The sequence below is a fragment of the Poecilia formosa genome, unplaced genomic scaffold (assembly GCF_000485575.1).
Source record: "Poecilia formosa unplaced genomic scaffold, Poecilia_formosa-5.1.2 Scaffold169, whole genome shotgun sequence".
Taxonomy (NCBI): domain Eukaryota; kingdom Metazoa; phylum Chordata; class Actinopteri; order Cyprinodontiformes; family Poeciliidae; genus Poecilia; species Poecilia formosa.
The window spans coordinates 581,781-600,030 of record NW_006800108.1 but is presented as its reverse complement, the minus strand read 5'-3'; the positions used below and the strand labels follow the sequence as shown (position 1 = coordinate 600,030).

The 18,250-nt window shown below is 39.6% G+C and overlaps 2 protein-coding genes and 1 non-coding gene across 3 annotated transcripts in view; 1 reads left to right on the top strand and 2 right to left on the bottom strand.

Moving 5' to 3' along the window:
• ptk2aa (protein tyrosine kinase 2aa) overlaps positions 1 to 12,558 on the top strand; it is a 53,540-nt gene extending 40,982 nt beyond the window's left edge. Inside the window, exons 34-46 of the mRNA XM_016677905.1 lie at positions 118 to 322; positions 1,329 to 1,440; positions 1,560 to 1,622; positions 3,197 to 3,301; positions 4,356 to 4,460; positions 7,325 to 7,387; positions 7,839 to 7,878; positions 8,792 to 8,889; positions 9,239 to 9,247; positions 9,825 to 9,980; positions 10,070 to 10,150; positions 11,054 to 11,139; positions 11,224 to 12,558. Of these exons, the coding sequence (XP_016533391.1) occupies positions 118 to 322; positions 1,329 to 1,440; positions 1,560 to 1,622; positions 3,197 to 3,301; positions 4,356 to 4,460; positions 7,325 to 7,387; positions 7,839 to 7,878; positions 8,792 to 8,889; positions 9,239 to 9,247; positions 9,825 to 9,980; positions 10,070 to 10,150; positions 11,054 to 11,139; positions 11,224 to 11,350 (1,250 nt within the window). The 3' untranslated portion in view covers positions 11,351 to 12,558. The remainder of the gene's footprint in view (positions 1 to 117; positions 323 to 1,328; positions 1,441 to 1,559; positions 1,623 to 3,196; positions 3,302 to 4,355; positions 4,461 to 7,324; positions 7,388 to 7,838; positions 7,879 to 8,791; positions 8,890 to 9,238; positions 9,248 to 9,824; positions 9,981 to 10,069; positions 10,151 to 11,053; positions 11,140 to 11,223) is intronic.
• A 1,829-nt stretch (positions 12,559 to 14,387) lies between these two features.
• Positions 14,388 to 14,460, bottom strand: trnav-cac (transfer RNA valine (anticodon CAC)). Its single transcript has one exon. It is a non-coding gene; the product is annotated as a tRNA-Val (tRNA).
• Positions 14,461 to 15,396: 936 nt separating this feature from the next.
• rplp1 (ribosomal protein lateral stalk subunit P1) lies at positions 15,397 to 17,637 on the bottom strand. The gene is made up of 4 exons (XM_007564884.2): positions 17,421 to 17,637; positions 16,121 to 16,195; positions 15,733 to 15,844; positions 15,397 to 15,526 (listed from the first exon to the last, which is right to left on the bottom strand). The coding sequence occupies exons 1-4, from the start codon at positions 17,490 to 17,492 to the stop codon at positions 15,444 to 15,446; spliced, it is 342 nt and encodes a 113-aa protein (XP_007564946.1). The 5' UTR covers positions 17,493 to 17,637; the 3' UTR covers positions 15,397 to 15,443.
• Between the last annotated feature and the right edge of the window lie 613 nt (positions 17,638 to 18,250).

Sequence of the window (18,250 nt, the reverse complement as noted above, 5' to 3'; positions counted from 1 at the left end):
CCTATGTTTTTAAAAAGTTTAGTTGCATTTCTGATGTGTTCCAATTATGATTGCGTCTCTAAACACACATCTTAGATGGGATTACACACTAAAAACTGCTGTGTTTTCCCCCTGCAGGAGTGTGTATGTGGGAGATTTTAATGTACGGCATCAAGCCGTTCCAGGGGGTAAAGAACAACGATGTGATTGGTAGGATAGAGAACGGGGAGCGGCTGGCCATGCCTCCCCAGTGTCCGCCCACCCTCTACAGCCTGATGACCAAATGTTGGTCGTACGACCCCAGCAAGAGGCCACGCTTCACTGAACTCAAAACACAACTCAGGTGACATGTTTTTGTGTGTGTGAAGCTTACAGGGAATACTGCTCCCTCTCTTTTTTTCCCAATACAGCAGGTTTAAATTGGACCAAAGAAGTTTTCAGGTGCCTCAGTTTGTTTCTAATTTCCTAGGAACAAACTAGGATGGTGACGCCATCAAGTTCCTCACAATTTCAGAAGGCAAACTATTTATTTTGAGATGTTTTCTTTCACTTTCAGTCCTGTTTTATTTAAAGTTGTTACTTTTATGATATGTTGTTTTGGTGGAGTGAATCTTCTCTTCTTCTGGACTCTCAGTCCAGATGGAAATGGCGCCTCCCTGTGGCGTGGTGTTTACATTTTTTTACTTACTTTTCTGCCTTATGTTTGGTTCACAGTGTAGTTAAAAGAGGCCCAAATCTGACCTTTTCATCCCTAAAGCTGATTTTGTGACCTATAGCTGATTTTTTTGTCTTCAATTCTGACCCAGACCACTTTCATTTTTGACCATAAATTAGATGCATGTCAGATTTATTTATTGAAGGTTCAAGATGGAGATTTTGTACCATTACGTACTTTTCCAAAAATACCTGGAATCAAAAATCTCTCAGTAGATTATCCAGATTGTAAACAACTTCCACTGTACTGTTAAATGTTTGTGTGTGATTAAATAATTGTTTTTTAATTTCAGCCTTTGTCTTAATATTGACTTTTTTGCTGACGTTTGCAATCAGGACTCTAGGTTTCAACTGTAATAAACAACAACTTACATTTTTATCAACTACGAAAATGTGTCATTGCAAATGTGTGTGAGTCATTCAGAAAGTGCAGTCATAGTGCTAGAGGTGAGGGCAGTTTCTATGTTTTAGCTTTTTGATCGAGTCTTTTAGTATTTATCTGGAACCACTCTTGAGCCGTATGTTTTGTGTAATTCGCTAGTAAATAAATGCGAGCAGGCTGAGTTGATTTGAACTGCAGGAATAAAACACATAAATAAATATGTGTGCTGTTATTCTTCTCGTGATTTTTGCAGTGTCATACTGACAGAGGAGAAGGGTTTACAAGAGGAGAGGCTGAGGGAGGAGATGAGGAGGCAGGTCACCGTTTCCTGGGACTCTGGAGGTTCAGATGAAGCTCCACCGAAAGTAAGACTTCACGGACACCCTGACCTTTCTTTTTCCTCTCTCCTGCTACTACTTCCTGTTTCTCTGAGGCATTTGAACATGATGACAAACTCCAGCTGCTGGTATCTTTCTGTCTTTAGCCCAGTCGGCCAGGCTATCCCAGCCCTCGCGCCAGTGAAAGCTTCTTTTCCAACCACTTCCAGGTAAACCAATCCAGGATCACACTAAAAAGAAAGATTTTAATAAGTAAATACAATGCTGCTTGAATTGGACACAAACCTGTTAAGTTATTACTGTTTATCTGCTGTTGTGTTTTGCAACTTAAAATGTGTGCAAAGACCTCGAAAAACGGTTGCTGTGGAAATTTGGTGACCCTAAGAAGCCGTTCTTTGCTACACTTTAATAGCACAGCATGAGATTTGAACATTTGGTTTTTTACATCGTGAGTCGTTTTTATCGTTTTGTCTTTTCTTGACATAAAGGTCAACTCACACCAACCTCATTTGAGTAAGAAAAAAAGCTATTTACTGTCCTAAAAGTTGACGTCCACACAGTGCAAGAAAGAAACATCAATGTTGACTGAAAGTAATAAAAAAAATGTAAAATATGTTTGCAACTACAAATAAAATTTATGAAATATTTTAATCATAATTATGCTATTTCTCTTCACTACATAAATCACTTATGTATATTATCAATTTTAAGCATCAGACAGCTATCAGAGGCACACAAATAAATGTAGGGATTTATTTATCTGCAACAGTTTGAGGGGCTGTTACCCCTGGATTGACACAGATCAGTGTGACTCTGTGCTGCATGGGTCAAAACAAAGAGAAACAGGGGAGAGCAATGAGTTCTCTCAATGCTCTCCTCGTGAACGGAGCAGACGGAAGGCATTTCCTGTTGTGCTAAAAGCTGCTCACACATGGCCACGCAGGCACAAATCAAAACCACCGTTTTCTCTCTATGGCAAAAAAAAACAACTCTCAATCTTATTTTTGTCAAGAATCTGAGGATATACTTAGCGACATACAAGTCTACAGTCTTCAATTGTTTTAAAGGCGACTTATTATAATTCCTTAAACAGATTAGGATAGGTCTTTGGGCTACATAAAACATGTTCAGTACATTTTTTCCCCCCAAATAAATCGTTCTTAGATAATAAGATTTTATTCTGCTCAGTTCTGCCTATATTGAGCTCCTTCCCACTTGAGCTGTTTTAGGGAGTCTTGTCACTTTAAATCCAAATAAGCTGTGGCTGGCCACGCCCCCACCCCCCGACCCCCGAACCCAGCGTTTACACTCCCACGTGAAAATGGCTGCAAAGATATGCACAATTACATAACCATGCGTCTTTGAAAAGCATTAATAGAGCCTCCTGCACAACCAACAAGAATGCAGCAAGTGGTTTCGGGGATGGCATGTCAACAACAAAACACTTGTGTTGTCCAGCAGCCATTATACAGTGGATACAGCGGTAAAACCAGCTGGACAAACATGCTGGAGTGCAGCTACGGTTGCTAGGTAACGGGCTAGGCTTAGAAATGACTTGTTTTCCAGTCATCAAAAAACATGAACTTATTGCCAAAAAACAGTAGGGTTTTTCTTTTTTTTTGTTTGTTTGTTTTTTAGAAATGGAAGAACTAAAAAGTGCCCACTGCTGCCCACTCCAGCAGTGGGCAGACAGATGACTGCTAATGCTGAGTTTCTTCATGCCTAAAAGAGACCATTGTTCACACAATGAAACAAAACATTTCCTGTCTCTTCCTGCCTCCAGCCGTCGCCTGGTGGAGTCGGAGGAGTAGGAGGCAGCTATTCCTCTTCTGATTCGTGGAATCAGCTCAGACCTGAACATGCACCACTGTGGAACCCAACTATGGAGGTAAAATTGAGCTGCTTATTTCCTCTATCAGAAGCGACAGAAGGCATTGTTTTTTTTTTTGTTTTTTTTTATTTTTCAGTCTTCAGATTATCCTTAAAAAGTCTTAAATTCATGTATCTAAAAATTAAGGCTTTCAGATGTCTTCAATTCATTTAAAAAAATTTAATAATTTGATCCCAGATCTTTTATTTCGTCGTCAGGGAGCTATTTTTTTATTTTTTTTATTTTTGTAATTAAATGCGGGACTTTTCTGTCAGGCAAACGGTGGAGTTACTCGCAGACACCTGCATTGCTTTCTTTGACTTGAGGCACTTAAAGCTACCGCTAACTAGCTGCTGAAATACCCTTCTAGATTGCTAGCTGGCTAGCGTCTATTGTGAATACTGTAAGTGCAAATGTATGTCCAGCTGGTTGAACGACGATCGTTTTCACCACTGGCTCAAATAAAAAATAAGGGTTAAGGCTGTAGAGATTGGTATGCAGTGTGAGAAACACAAAGCCGCTGCCAATAGTCACAAAAAGACCCCAGAAATTTCACATTTTTTTGTTATTCTATTTAATTCAAAAATTCTTTATTAATCCCAGAGGGAAATTAAATTATGCTGGATTGGAGCAGGATTCCCTTGTATTTAGAGTTTCTGTGGTCTTAAATTTAATTCAAGGTGGCATTAAATTGGCTTTAAATCTGGGCAAAAAGTTTTCACTCTGTTTTAAAAGTCTTAAATCTGACTTACTGAAACATGCAGATATCTTGATCTTACACAATTCTAAGTGCTACATTACAGTATTGCTTTTAGCATGAGGGTTAATCGAACATTTACATATAATTTGATTCTATAAAAGTTGCTTGAATCTTTTACCAGAACTTAAATCTCCCATTTTAAGTCTTATTTATATAATTATCTTGGAATATTAAATGCCACTTTGGAACACCGCAGCGTACGCCGCTTTGTTTCTTCTCCTTCTCTTTTCAGTAGCTGCCTGTGAAATAAAAGCTGACCATATCTCTTTTTTTTTTTTCTTCTTCTGGTTTTCTGGTCTCGTTGTTCTCCAGGAGAGACTGGATGTGAACCAGGCTCTGATGGAGGAGACGCTGATAAAGCAGCAGCAGGAGATGGAGGAAGACCGGCGGTGGCTGGAGCAGAAGGAGAGCCACATGGTAATGAAACTCACACAGAAAGAGAGTTTGTGATCATAACCGTTCAGTTTTCACCGCAAGAATACAAAATATTACCCAGACAAGCATCAGGAAATAAGTTGCATGAGCTTTGGTTTTCACATTTGTCATTCAGATTAGAAATTGTGCCACACTGTGTTTGTTCACACACCTAGTGGGATGTTAAAGAGATAAAACGGAAAACAATGCAAGACACCAGAGGAATGAGTTTGGTTATAAAAGAACACCACGAGCTTTGAAAATAACCAAGTTCTCTTGATATAACCTCTCCGAGAATCTGTTCTTTATGAAGTGGTAACGATGTCAGAAGAAAGTCCTGTTCATCTCTCTTTGATGGGATGGGTTCATGTCAAAGGATATTAGTGATAAGATGGTCTAGTTAAAGCCCTAAATCTGTGAAAACACCCACAGACTCCATCCAACCTTATGAGCTAGTTTGCAAAGGAGAGGAAGGAAAGTTTCGGTCTCCAGGTCAGACTCTGGTCCTTGACGGCCACCGACCTGTGGATGCATCTCTGCTCCGACACACCTGGATCAAACGAAGGGCTGGAAACCAGGCTAACAGGCCAACGAGGAAACTGCCTCTGGATTCGTTTGCGTTGAAGAGATTCATCCAAAAGTTGGTCTATTACATACGGTCCCCGTTAAAGTAAAAGCTCGTTGTGATCACAAACTGTGGTATTCGTTGGCAAAAGAATCGACCAGAAAGATTCGGAAGCAAAACAAAACCCCCAAAAAAATAAGGATCCACTTTATCTGCGGAGATTTGTGCCGGCTGTTTTTGCCAGAAGAGCTCCAAAATATCTTTTTCAGATCGCTAACCTGGCTCTGCTGTGCAGGTTTTGATTTATCTCATCAGACAGTAAAACCATCCGAAAAGCAGCCAAAAAAACGATCGTTTAACAGCTCTGTTTTTCTACTCTCCTCGTTTCTTCTCTCGACTTGATTGGCTGTCCTTCGGGTTTTCAGCCAGACGTAGGTGGGCCTGAATGGCAGAAGGCTCGTGTCCTCCCCCCCCCGTCTTTCATTTTTCACCCTGACTTCACATGTACTCGACCTGCTCTTCGCGTCTCAATTAAATCTATCGTGTCACTCAGAGCAGGTCAAAACTTTGGTATTTAATTTATCTGTGGTTTCCTTTCAGACAGTTTGGAAAGCATGTTTTTATACGTCACGTGTTGGAAAGAAGGCTCGTCTTCAACCTTAACATATCCAGAAAACACCGACCGTTACTAAACCATAAACCAAGCAGCAGAGAGCAGACTTTTATTTTTTTTTATTTTATTTTATTTTTTTTTTTACATACATTAACTTTGGATTCTTTTCACTGGGCCTGTCTGAAATTTACTTAGGACTTTCTTCCATTTATTTAGAAACAAACTAGAAACTTCGGATGCCGTTTAATTCATGCTAAAGCAAAATAACAAAACAAATAAAGACACTGCATAAAGATCTCAATGTGTTTCTTGTGTCCTTGTTTTCTGTCCTACATCCATTCATTGAGTTCTTCTTTCCTTCCTTTTTTGTCCTGACTGTAGATCTGAGCCTGTGTATGAAGGTGCTGCCTTATTTGAGGGGCATGTTCTCTTGTTTTTCCCATTTTGAACAGAGGCTAAGTGTGCTGCATCAAATTTCTAGCCTAATTAGACAGGGAGGCAGAGCTGATAAATGACGCTTTTCAACTACTTTAAGTTGATTAAAGTACAAAATTCTTCAGTAATATTTATGCTAATGTTGGAAATGTATTTCTCAAAGTTGGTTATTTTTCCCCAAACAGAATAGATTTACTGAAATTAAAGATTGGATTTTTCTTTTCTTTTTTTTTTTTAAGTCTAGAAAATTTACTTTAAGGTGTTTACCTCAATCTACCAGGGGCGTCTATGGAGTGATTGTTTTATAATTGTTCGTGTGGATTGTGGATTTTCGATCTAATGGAAAAACGATGTTTGATGTAAAAGTAAAGAATATGTGGCGAAAGTGACACAAGGAAGAGCAAAGAGTGAAAAGCAGAAACGCAAAGAGACACGTTAAGTGTGAGAGGAGGACAGAGGGAGGGAGGAGGGAAGTGGGATTGGCGGCAGCAGCGCAGAGGGAGGAATGAGGGAGATTCAGGGGGATGGAAAGAGTGTGAGGGAGGGAGAGAGAGAGGGAGGAACAGCTGAAGGAGAGAGAAAGAGAGTGATGCAGTTGGATCGTTTCTTTTCCAGGATTTTGTCTGCGTTTCAGTGGAACTTTTCGTTCTCTGAAAAAAAAAAAAAAAACTTTCTCCGTCTCTTCTTTCCCCTCTGACTCAGTTTTTCTTTCTCTCTTCATTTATTTTCTCTGTCTTCCAACCCCTCTTGTGTTTTATGCTTCTTTTTTTTTTGTCTTCATCCTTCTTTCTCTGACACTTTTTGTTCCCGTCCCAACTCTTCTTTCGATGGCCTCTTCGTTCGGTCGCCCGTCTTCTTCGCGCTGTGTTCTGTCAGGATGCATCTCTTCAAGGCGTGCTTCACCAAAACGGTACTGAGGCAGAGAGAAGAGGAGCCTGTCTCTCTGACCGCAGATTTTATTTTGGAAATAGGAGATGCTGTAGCCGCTGTTGTTACTGGATCTGGTAACGCTGAGATTGCACTCGGTTTTGCAGCTACCTGTTGAGATATGCTGCTTTCTGCTGCTTGGTTTGGATTGTTTCTCGTTTCAAAGCTGCTGATCACAATATTTAAACGTGTGCACCTATTTTTTTTTTTTTTAAATGACAAAGCAGAGTGCTTGCTTATTTTTTTTATTGTTGAATTTCATAAAGTGTTACATTATTTCTGCTGTTTTAGCCAGTGCATGCTCAGTTTGAGTGTTTCTTTCTGCAGAAACCAGAGTCCAGGAACAGCAGAGGAAGCATCGACAGAGAAGACGGCACTCTGCAGACACCGGTCAGTCAAAAACATTTTCTGCACGAAAGCTACGAAAGTCTGCGCTGTTATTAGTAGAGCAGCAGGGCAAACGGGCGATGTGGATTTGCAGGAGAAAGAGAGAAGTGGGGGAAAACAGGGGGAACGCTTTCATTCATGGGAAACAGAGAAAACAGACAGCAGGGCAAGCAGAGTAAGTATTTCTGTCTGTGTGCTGCGAAGGGCACTGCCTACATACCAGCCGCCTAACCACAGAGCGCCATGGGAACGTTAAATCCAGAAGGACGGCGTGTTTATAACTCTGAATCTGCTCTTCGAATGTCTTATTTCACTTGAAAAGTAATAAGCTGGCTCTGTTAGAAACATGAAACTGTTTCCTAACACTAAGCTCTCTCTCTCTCTCTGTGTGTGTGTGTGTGTGTGTGTGTGTGTGTGTGTGTGTGTGTGTGTGTGTGTGTGTGTGTCTGAACAGGGAGGAAGTCCACATATCTACCAGCCTGTCGGGAAACCAGGTACATACAAAGATCCATTCCAGTCTGAAACGTTCTGATTCATGAGCATAAAGTCAAACCTGCTCTAAATTTTGTGTAAATTTGCAAAATCTGTTGGATATAACACACTTACTGCTGCTCTATCGTTATTGCTTTTTTATATACCCTTTACTATGAAGATCATCTTTAAGTTATAATCTCTTTTTCATCTGAGTGCGTTATTGTTAATTATTGTTTCCTCAAAATCCTCCATGTCAAATCAAGTCGAGAAATGTGTGGATGAATGAATCTGGAACGATTTAATGAACGTTGCATGAAGAACGACACGAATGTGCATGACTATATTCATGGATAGATGAGTCTATACCTGCATGAGTACATTAGTGAATTAACAAATGAATGAATGAATGGGTAAATAAAGGAATGACGGAATTACTAAATGGTTTGAGACTTTAAAGAATGACTGGATGTCACTCGCATGCATGAAAAACTGAATGGATGCTGGAATCAAAAATTGGATGAACGTATAAAAAATAAATTGATGGATGGATGGATGATCTAGACTGTAAAGAGAAATTCAACATAGACCAAGATGAAATACAAATATGTAAAAAAATAAAAAATCCAGAGAATCTGTTAAAGTGAAAAATAATGACACTATTAATGGACGTTTTAATGGAACTTTGCATTAAAAGTGTCATCTTTTACCAAATGACACTTCTTGACAATAGTCGTAAACATCATGGCAGGTGTGATGTCATGTTTATGACAGTGTCATGTCGGTCTTATGCAAATAAAGTGCTACCACAATCCTTTAGAAATAAATGTGCTTACACAATATGCAGCGTTCTCTGTTAACATGGGCAGTTTAAGCTGAGGGATATTTTTGAAACATGAAACTGTGATAAGTAAGACTGAGGCTGTGTCTCTGCAGAGCATGTAGCCCCTCCCAAGAAGCCGCCCCGCCCCGGAGCTCACCTCCCCAACCTGGCCAACCTGAGCCCAGTGGACAGCTACAACGACGGGGTCAAGGTACGCACGAACGCAAAATAATTGGACCTGTATATATATATATATATATATATATATATATATTTTTTTTTTTTTCATCAGAATTAATTGAAGCGTTTTGTGACATTATGCTTTTTGCCTTGTAATGCTTACCTTTGGTTGGCTTTTGCCCTAATGTGCTTTCCTTTTTCTCTCCTCTCTCTTAACTCTCCTTCTCTTCAAACCTTTTTTTTTCCTTGTCACATGTTCCTTTGCATCCTTTCACTCATTGAATCACACAACTACTTGCTTATTTTGTTTTTCACACCATTCACTCTACAATCCCTTCCAACTTTTCTGCACTCAAACACACCTTCATAACTGCCCATAGCCATGGAGGGTAAGCGGATATGTGTGTGTGTGTGTGTGTGTGTGTGTGTGTGTAGAGTTAGTTAGCTGATGGTTACCATCACCTCCATTCTTAACATGTGACAGTGATTTCTACACCAGAGGCAAATTAAAAGAGCAGGACAGAAAACATTTAATTTGAATTTCATTAAAACCATGAAAGCAGTATGTTAATCTACTGCTGAGATTATTGGTGTTTCCTACAGGTTTTCTGTCTTTGTAATATAGTATTTAGAATGTAAGTGTAAAAATCACTTCATTGCAGGTTGAACTGGTCCAAATGAACACCTCATGTACTTTTCACTCTGTAGAAATTCCATCTAGTCATTTAGAGCATGTTGAATTTTTTTTTTTTTACTCGTTTGCACGCACTGCCACCCAGTGTTGAGACTCCTGTACTGCAGCCACATACTCTGACCATAGCAGTCGAAAGCTGCGGGGGTTTTAAACATTTAGCTCTTTCTTCTTAGAGGATCTAATTTCAGAAAAGCATTTGCAAGAAAAACTAACTTAATCTATTTGCTGACGTGTTGACGAATCCGTGCTCACGCTGTGACCAACCGTTCCAGCTGCAGCCCCAGGAGATCAGCCCACCCCCCACTGCCAACCTGGACCGCTCGAACGACAAAGTGTACGAGAATGTGACGGGGCTGGTCAAAGCCGTGATTGAAATGTCCAACAGGATCCAGCCTGCTGCGCCAGAGGAGTACGTCCCCATGGTCAAGGTAATGACCGGCTATCGACGCGGTCCATTTCGCTTAAATAAAACATTCGAAAGTGAAACCCCATCGAACGCGGATGTTTGCTTTGGCAGGATGTCGGTCTGGCTCTGAGGACTCTCCTGGCAACGGTGGATGAAACGATTCCTGTGCTGCCAGCCAGCACACACAGAGAGGTATCCGCCCAGAGATGAAGCGCGAGTTACCATGAGAACCTGTAATCATATGCAGATCATTCATGACTGAGCTTGACTACAAACACAGTCTCTGTGTTTGTACCACTTGAGATTTTTCTACATTTTGTCACCGTTCAGTCACGGACCTTAAGATATTTGGAAATGTCCCAAAAAAGTGTGGAGTGCATGTGTGAATTCAACCCCATTTAGATTGACGCTCCTAAAATGAAATCCAGCACTTTCAGCAGAAGTCACTTTATTAGTAAATGAGTCCAGATATGTCTGGTTTAATTTCAGTATAATTCTTTAAACATTTCTGATGTGTGTTAGTGACCAAACAGCATCATGAAGACCAACAAACACAATGTCAGGGAGAAAGTTGTGGAGAGGTTTAAAGCAGGTTTAAGTTATAAAACTTAATCTTGAGCCTTAAAAAAGCACAAGTGCAAAACTTCTAAATGACAAAAAACAATACAGTATTTGGCTACATGTGTCAGAAGACTAACATGGACATAATTAACTGGAATATACAACCAAATAAAACTGTGTCGCTGCTCAGAAATATTCTGGTGGGATTCGGCTCAGGTGGAATTAAATTGTTTCCCAGATGAGAGGGGCAGTTTATCACGATTGATACTCTGAATACATTTCAATCAGATGAAGGAATTAAGTAAAGGTGTGAGAGCTAAAATACAGGCAGTTCCTAAAGAAAACCCAAGTGAGGTTTTATTTTGAGGAGAAGCTCCCCTTTCAGTAGGACTTCCACTGAAAATCCCAGTAAAATACATTGACGTTTCTGTTTGTTATGTCACCAAATGTTCCGAAGCTCAGATTGGATTTAAGGCTGTTTGAACAGGCAGGCCACTCCTGCTACTTACATCCCTGCACTTTGCGCTCCGACAGATTGAAATGGCCCAAAAGCTGCTGAATTCTGACTTGGCCGAGTTGATATCAAAGATGAAGCTGGCGCAACAGTACGTCATGACGAGGTGAGGACCCGCGCGGTTTAAATGTTTCACTCGTTCAAGATGTTTCTTTTTACAGATTATATAAGTTGTGTTTGTTCTGGACAGTTTACAAAAGGACTACAAGAAACAGATGCTAATGGCAGCTCACGCTCTGGCGGTCGACGCCAAGAACCTGCTGGACGTCATCGACCAGTCGCGACTCAAGATGATCAGCCAGATCCGCCCACAGTAGTCCTGGATCCAGGCGGATCCGTACGCGGGCCGTTCGTTGGATATCTGCGACGGATAGAGGAAAACAAGGGGCAGATGTGTGGACGGCAGACATGACTGAAACAATCAGCCCTCATTTTCTCCTCTGAACAACATCCACAGCTTCCCTTCTTTCTGGAAACTCGCGTTTTGGTCCATTTTTTTTTTTGTATTTTCTACATTGTTTGGTCATGTATCCGGAGAAACACTATCACTGATGAGAAAAAGAAAAACAAAGGATTTGAAGGATGTCACAACAAAAAAAGTGGAACTGAAGCCATGTTGAAAGGGACAATGAAGATGTTTTTAAATGTGCTTTTGTAACTATATTGTTGTTGTTATCTACCTTGATCATTGCAGTATGTCCGTTAGATCCCCAGTCTTCCTTTTGAACAATATATGAGTAATTATTTACAGTAGAGCTGCCCGCTAAAGTCATAGCATCTCATTTCCCCCGCCCCTAAAGATCGCTTTATCTCAGGTGGCATGACGGATGATTTGTTTTTCTTTTTTTATAGCAACAGTTTTTTTTTTTCTTAGCGGAAAAACATCGAAAACTGCTACCTTACACTGTTTAACTTAACATAAATATTAATATACAAAGAGAAGGTTTATATTTAACATAAATCTGAGTTATGAACTGTAAGAAAACGTGGAGAGAGGAGGCTGAGGGCGGAGCGGAGGGGACAGACAGAGAAGAGACGTTAGGACTTCCTGAGCCACATGTTTGCCATTTGACTGACTAGGGCCGCGTCATTATTTAGAATTTCAAACAAACTGAAATGATCTACAGTCCTCTCACTAACATGAAGTATGCATCGTTAAATCAATGAATTACCGTTCTCTCTTTTTTTTTTATGTAGCAGAAATGTTTCCAGTTTTGGAGAAACTGCTTTTCTCAACGTGAATCATTGTTGTTATAACTGGCTAGAGAGCTGAACTAAAAATACGATGTTTGTTGTAAAAAGAAAATCCCCCCATGGTTGTCCTGTTTCTCTCCCTCTCCACACAGGAGTTGCTTTTTGTCTCTGTCTTATTTTGCATCTTTATTTCTCTGTTACCTATCCAGTTCTTTAGTTCCTCGTTTCTTCCCTCTCCCCTGTGCTGAGCAGTTTTCTCAGGAAGGAGACACTTGTATAGTTGCTAAACCAAGCAAATAAAACACTATTATTATTATTATTATTATTATTATTATTAAAAAGAAGCATTGCCAGTTGTCTTCATTTTGCAGCTCAACCATCAGAACACCGTTTGTTTAATTTATTGAAACTGCACTTAGCGCTTGTCAAAGCATTTCAATTGAGGTTAGGTCTGAGCTTTGACTGGGCCATTACACCACTTTATTCACCCGTTTGTTGCAGATTTGCCGCTGCGTTTTGGATCGTTGTAGTCGGCCATAACCCAGTTTGAGTTGGACTCGGCAACTGCAAAATGTGCAAGTCAGCTTTGGTTTAAGTCAGCCTATTTTTCAAGCTAACAATAAAATCTTCTTTGCTCCTATTTTGTACCCGAATACGAACTATTTTGTAACCACATGCTTTCGTTCTCTTGGAAGTTCAGCTTTGTCATAAATTATCGAGAGAAAAGTCATTACTATCCCCTATCGTCACTGACTGCGCTCACTGCGCTGTGTGGATGAGCTGACTCTTATGAAATAAGGCTTTAATCAAACTGAAAATGGCTATAAGCCACTTTTTTTCTCTGGCAGCTGAGACAAGGTAAGTGCTTTTTTTTTTTTGAATCATGCAACCCAAAAACTTCACAGTAGCCTCTGAGGAGATTAACAAAATTTACTTTGTGCAACCGGTTCCAAAAAGCAGAAGTTGACGACCCCAAGGTGGGTACGAATTGACGAATTGTTGTTACAAGATGTACCTTGGCAGATGGTAATATTTTATTCTTGGAAAAGAAATACCTTCTCCCATGGCAGCAAAACAAACCCAGATGATTATTCCTTCTTCTGTGTAAGATTACTGTATAGCTGAAACAGATAATCTTAAAGAAAAAAATGTTTCAATAAAATAACAGTTTAAAGTATTTGATTTTGATAGAACAACTCTTAAATGTCTTCATCTAGAATTCACCCAAAGGTGAGAAATTTTAAGAAGACGTTATGGGACAAAATTAGCATTTTTGGTAATCAAACACACTGTCGCTACAGTGAAGCCTGATACTGGCAGCTTCATACTCCAGACCTGGTTCTGATCCATCAGTCTTTGGAGACTTGTAGACGAAGAGAGGAACACAAGTCACTGAAATAACTGTGACCGACTCAGCTTGAGCTGTTTTTTAGGGAAGAACGGAGAAAAACTGCAGCGATGTGACGCCGGCCTGATTGAGACGTTGCTTAGTGGGTGCATTCTCCACTTAATGTCTGCATGGGCTTATGCAATGCTTTAAATTCACTTGAAATTATTTTGTAGAACTCCATTTTCATTTTGATACTGAACGTGTTTTTATTTTTTTGCACGTTCTGGTACATCGTGCAACATTAGCGAAGCACCTCCGAGACTGAAGGTAAGTTCTGGATGTTTGTCTCAAAAACTTTCGGACATCCAAACATGTTTTTGTTTTTATTTGGATTTAAAGCTAACCCAAATGATTAGCTTACCGTCTGTTTATTAATGTGCTAATTATGGCTACTAAGTACAACGAAAATAAGATATTCTGCTGACGAACCGCGAATGAAAATAAATTAAATTGTTGGTTTATAGTAGCCCTATAAACCAACAATTTATATCCCTGAAATAAATGCAATTACCAGAAATGATAATTTTTTTAAATACTTTCATTTTTTGAGTTTTCCAAGGCTTGAAATACTGTTTTATTACAGCATTAGCTTACTTTATCTGAAGGGGCAGTCCCTTATATTTTCACCGTGTTAGGATTTTTAGTGGTTAAAATGCGCATTATAGCGTCATATGTGGAGTGAAAATAGTCTCAAAATATCTGTGCATGTTTAAAAGGATTTGTGCGTGTGCGGAAGAGGAAAATATGGTGAGATGTAACGAACAAAAATATGTTTCCGCCCGGTTTCGAACCGGGGACCTTTCGCGTGTGAGGCGAACGTGATAACCACTACACTACGGAAACCCACGATGTATCACCCTGAGGTGTGTAAGCTTTTTCTGATTCGTTCTGTGTACTTCCGGTTAATGGCTTCAGCATTACAGCACATATGTTTACTACTCAAATTAGACAAAATAACGGTCAAGCTATAAGCAGCACGCCTGGTGTTTTTGTTGTTTTGATTGAAACATATACAAAAAGCAAAGTATTTTACCCGATTGTACCTCGTGGACCTCCAAATCTTTAATCTCTTAACTTTTCGCATTCATTGTCTATGGTAGTTCTTATCCTTACGGATGTAACACACTTTTTGGCCACTAGGGAGAGATGGGGGCGCTGTCTCATCCAATAATCGCGGTTGTTCTTCATTGGATTTCAGCAGTTCCCAACAACTTCGCTTTACATTAACATTACAGTTAATTATTTACACAAGTCGAGTCAGGATACCAACATTAAATGCGTGACATTCTCGTTCATAATTTGGACCATATTTGAACAGAAAGCTCGGTTTGGGGTCTTCGGTGAGGGCAACAGTGACATCTGGTGGCAGACTGGAATTACAGCAATTTCTTTTTAACATTCAGTTCGAAATGTATGCAGCTAAATTCCATGTTCCTACATTTTTGAAATTACACAACTTATAAGGTTGTGGTTTTACTGTGTGTAGCAACGAACATAGTAGGGTGTTTACTGCTGGGCTACATGTTTTACCTGTCAGGAATGAACTGATACTCCTACAATCTGCAGAGATGCATGCCCACAACCTTGAACCAATTTATTGCAAAGCATTTCTTCCCCATCAGTCAGGTTTTGTTACTGTCTTCACTTTTTTTTTCTTTTAACTATCTCACTGAAGATCCATTTACTGTTTCAATTATTACCACGGCACTTTACAGAACCTTAATAATGCAACAAGCCAATAAATAAATAGACACCAACAGAGCAAGCAAGCAGACGATATACTGATTTTTTATACTTTTATTGTGTTTTCTTAAAAAACAGCCATTTTAATCAAAGAGACCAAAGCCCATGTCGTCGTCTGACTCCTCGGACTCTTCCTTCTTCTCCTCTTTCTTCTCCTCCTCTTTAGCTGCAGAGATGAACATAAAAAGTTTAGAGACACAAATATGACATTGCAGAATCTACACTGAAAACGATTTTTCAGTCATATGCAAAAGTATAGCTTATAACACTTGGAGAGACACCGTTTTGGAATTAAATCACATTCAAATTGTGGAAAAGTACATGAATGTGACCACATCCGTAATATAATAAGAAAATGCTGAGGTCGTTTACCTGGGGCATCACCACCAGCTGGAGCAGCTCCAGCAGCAGGCGCCCCTGCTGGCGCGCCTCCTCCGGCTCCGACGTTGCAGATCAGACTGCCGATGTCGATGCTGGACAAAGCCTGCAATGACAGAATTCAAAGTTACCTCATTTATCCAGCTCTTGGTCAATCAAGAGTCCCAGCAGTTTATCTTAAGATAAATATCACCACTATTTTTTGGCAGCCACTGGATTTAATTCTAAATTTTCCAGATTCAATTCGGACACATCAACGATCAATGAAAAGTTCAGAAGATGTTTACATTCTGCCAAGTTTTAGAGATGATAAAGCTAAACTATCCAATGCCGTTTGCTGAAAGTTATAATCTTACATAATTTCTAAGTGCTGCGTTCTTACCTTGGCAAACAGACTTGGCCAGAATGGCTCCACAGTGACTCCAGCAGCCTTGATCAGAGCATTCAGCTTGTCCTCCTGGACACAGAAATAGAAACATTTTCCATTTGTATTATTGAGCAACCCAATAAAACTTTATGTGGGGTTGTACACATCAACAACATAAAACCACTTGATGACCTACAACCTTATTTAGTCCTAAATTGTTAAACAGAAGGTAACTAGACATCCGTTCTTGCTTCACCCCTGTAATCGGCAGCCAGTTAAACCTTTAGTTCAACAAAAATATGTTCAATTTACCTTAAGAGGAATCTTTTTTTTTTTCATCACAACAGGCAGTAATTTAGATCTTATCTAACATTTGAGCTGTCTCATCTATCCCAATAAAATTTTAACAATTTAATGTTAAATTTTAGCACAGGGTACAACTACAATGACTTTATTTCAAGGTAGTGTTCTCAGTTGCTGCTGTTTTTAATAGCAGAAACAAACCAAGCCTAAAGAACTTCCACAAGTCAATTAACTATAGTATTCTAGCATCAAGACAGTCATAAAAGAAAATATGATGAAAATTTAAGGGTAACATGTGGGTGGAATTAAATGAAATCATGCCATTGATATGGTATATATTCTAGCCGGTCAATGGCTTTGTGTCACTACTATTCAAGCTTTTCAATATAAAACAAGAATCTTATCTACTGTCTTTAATAAATTATTGATACCATGTCACGTGTATCCAGCATCCTCGTGTAGTTACACACACCATCCTATCCCACAGCCATAATGTTATGACAGCAGCTCAGCAGGTATTCAGAATCTTTTTAGCTGAGATATTAGCTTCATTTATTGAAACTAAGAAAGCAAATTCACCACATTTTTCTGATTTCACCGGTACTTACTATTGTCTTAAAGACATATTTTGAGTCTTACAACTCTGTCAGCTTCGTGAAATACATAAAACTGACTGCAGTTGCTGTCAAAACAAACTTTTTTCTGCGAAAAAGACCTACTGTATATTTCCCGAAGTTCCCCTTTGAGGGACAATAAAGGCTATTTCCATTCTAATGATAGCTACAAGCACGCCGCCATATTGGCCGGCACAAGCGGCTGTTTACACGCCTCCAGGTCTACGTTCATCATGTAGTTAGTTATCAGCCTCTTGTATTTAAGAGCCTCTATGTCAACATTAACTTAAATTGCATATGATATTAATTATGTAACCCAACAACCGCCACACCGTTGCTAATGGGCCACTAGCAGATAGCGCCCCGGCTGTCGGGAGTACTCTGTCCGGGAAACTTACGGTGACGGTGACTTCATCGTCATGGAGGATCAGAGCGGAGTAAATGCAGGCGAGCTCGGACACAGAGGCCATTGTAGATGTTGGATTTTAAAGTAGTGAGTTCGGATGCCTAAGTTTGACGGTGCTAGTCGCCGGATTGGGGGCCTTAGCTTCTGATGAAGAACCAAGCACTTTAGGCACGTTAACGTTCCTGCAGCGGAAAAGGAAAGGCAGAGGGCGGGATTTCAATATATATACGTCTATTTGCGTGGCGATGACGCAATCACGCACATAACGTAAATCTGCTTTCCTGTCTCATTTTGGATAGATAAAGCTAAATGCAGGGAAATCCTGTAAGGAAATCTATTAGAGGCTGTGAAACAGTTTGGGATCGAGGCTCTGCTTCTGGACGGGTTTTAACAAATATGCATCTGTAATTTTTTTCAGTTTTTTATTAAAGTTTCAAAGACATTTACTACTTTCCACTGACATCACTTATTTGCTCTATTTGTGTTGGCTTTTGACCATTTAAAGTTGTAATATTATAAATTAGATTTTATTTTTTAGAAACATTCTAGATTTTCTTCCTGAATGAAGTAAAAACAGTTTTAGCTTATTTTTCTGTTAGACATTATGCTTCTATTGTATTCCTGAACAAAACAGTTTCACTCTCGTAGATTGAACAAAAATGAGTGAAGCAGCAAAAGTCCAAAGAAAAAAACTTTGATACACCTTCAGAAACTCTAAGTGCTACTGCTCCGCACCACTAAATATATTCTAAAATCTGTCTGTTGAAAAGGAAGAAAAAAACCAGGAAAGCTTCAAAATGCACTTCAATATTTAGGTAAACA

Excerpts from the sequence above, each read along its gene's own strand:
- rplp1 (XM_007564884.2), bottom strand. The coding sequence starts at position 17,492 with ATGGCCTCTGTGTCCGAGCTCGCCTGCATTTACTCCGCTCTGATCCTC. Across the intron at positions 16,196-17,420 it reads ACGATGAAGTCACCGTCACC|GAGGACAAGCTGAATGCTCT; the intron begins GTAAGTTTCCCG and ends TTCTGTGTCCAG. Across the intron at positions 15,845-16,120 it reads GGCCAAGTCTGTTTGCCAAG|GCTTTGTCCAGCATCGACAT; the intron begins GTAAGAACGCAG and ends CTGTCATTGCAG.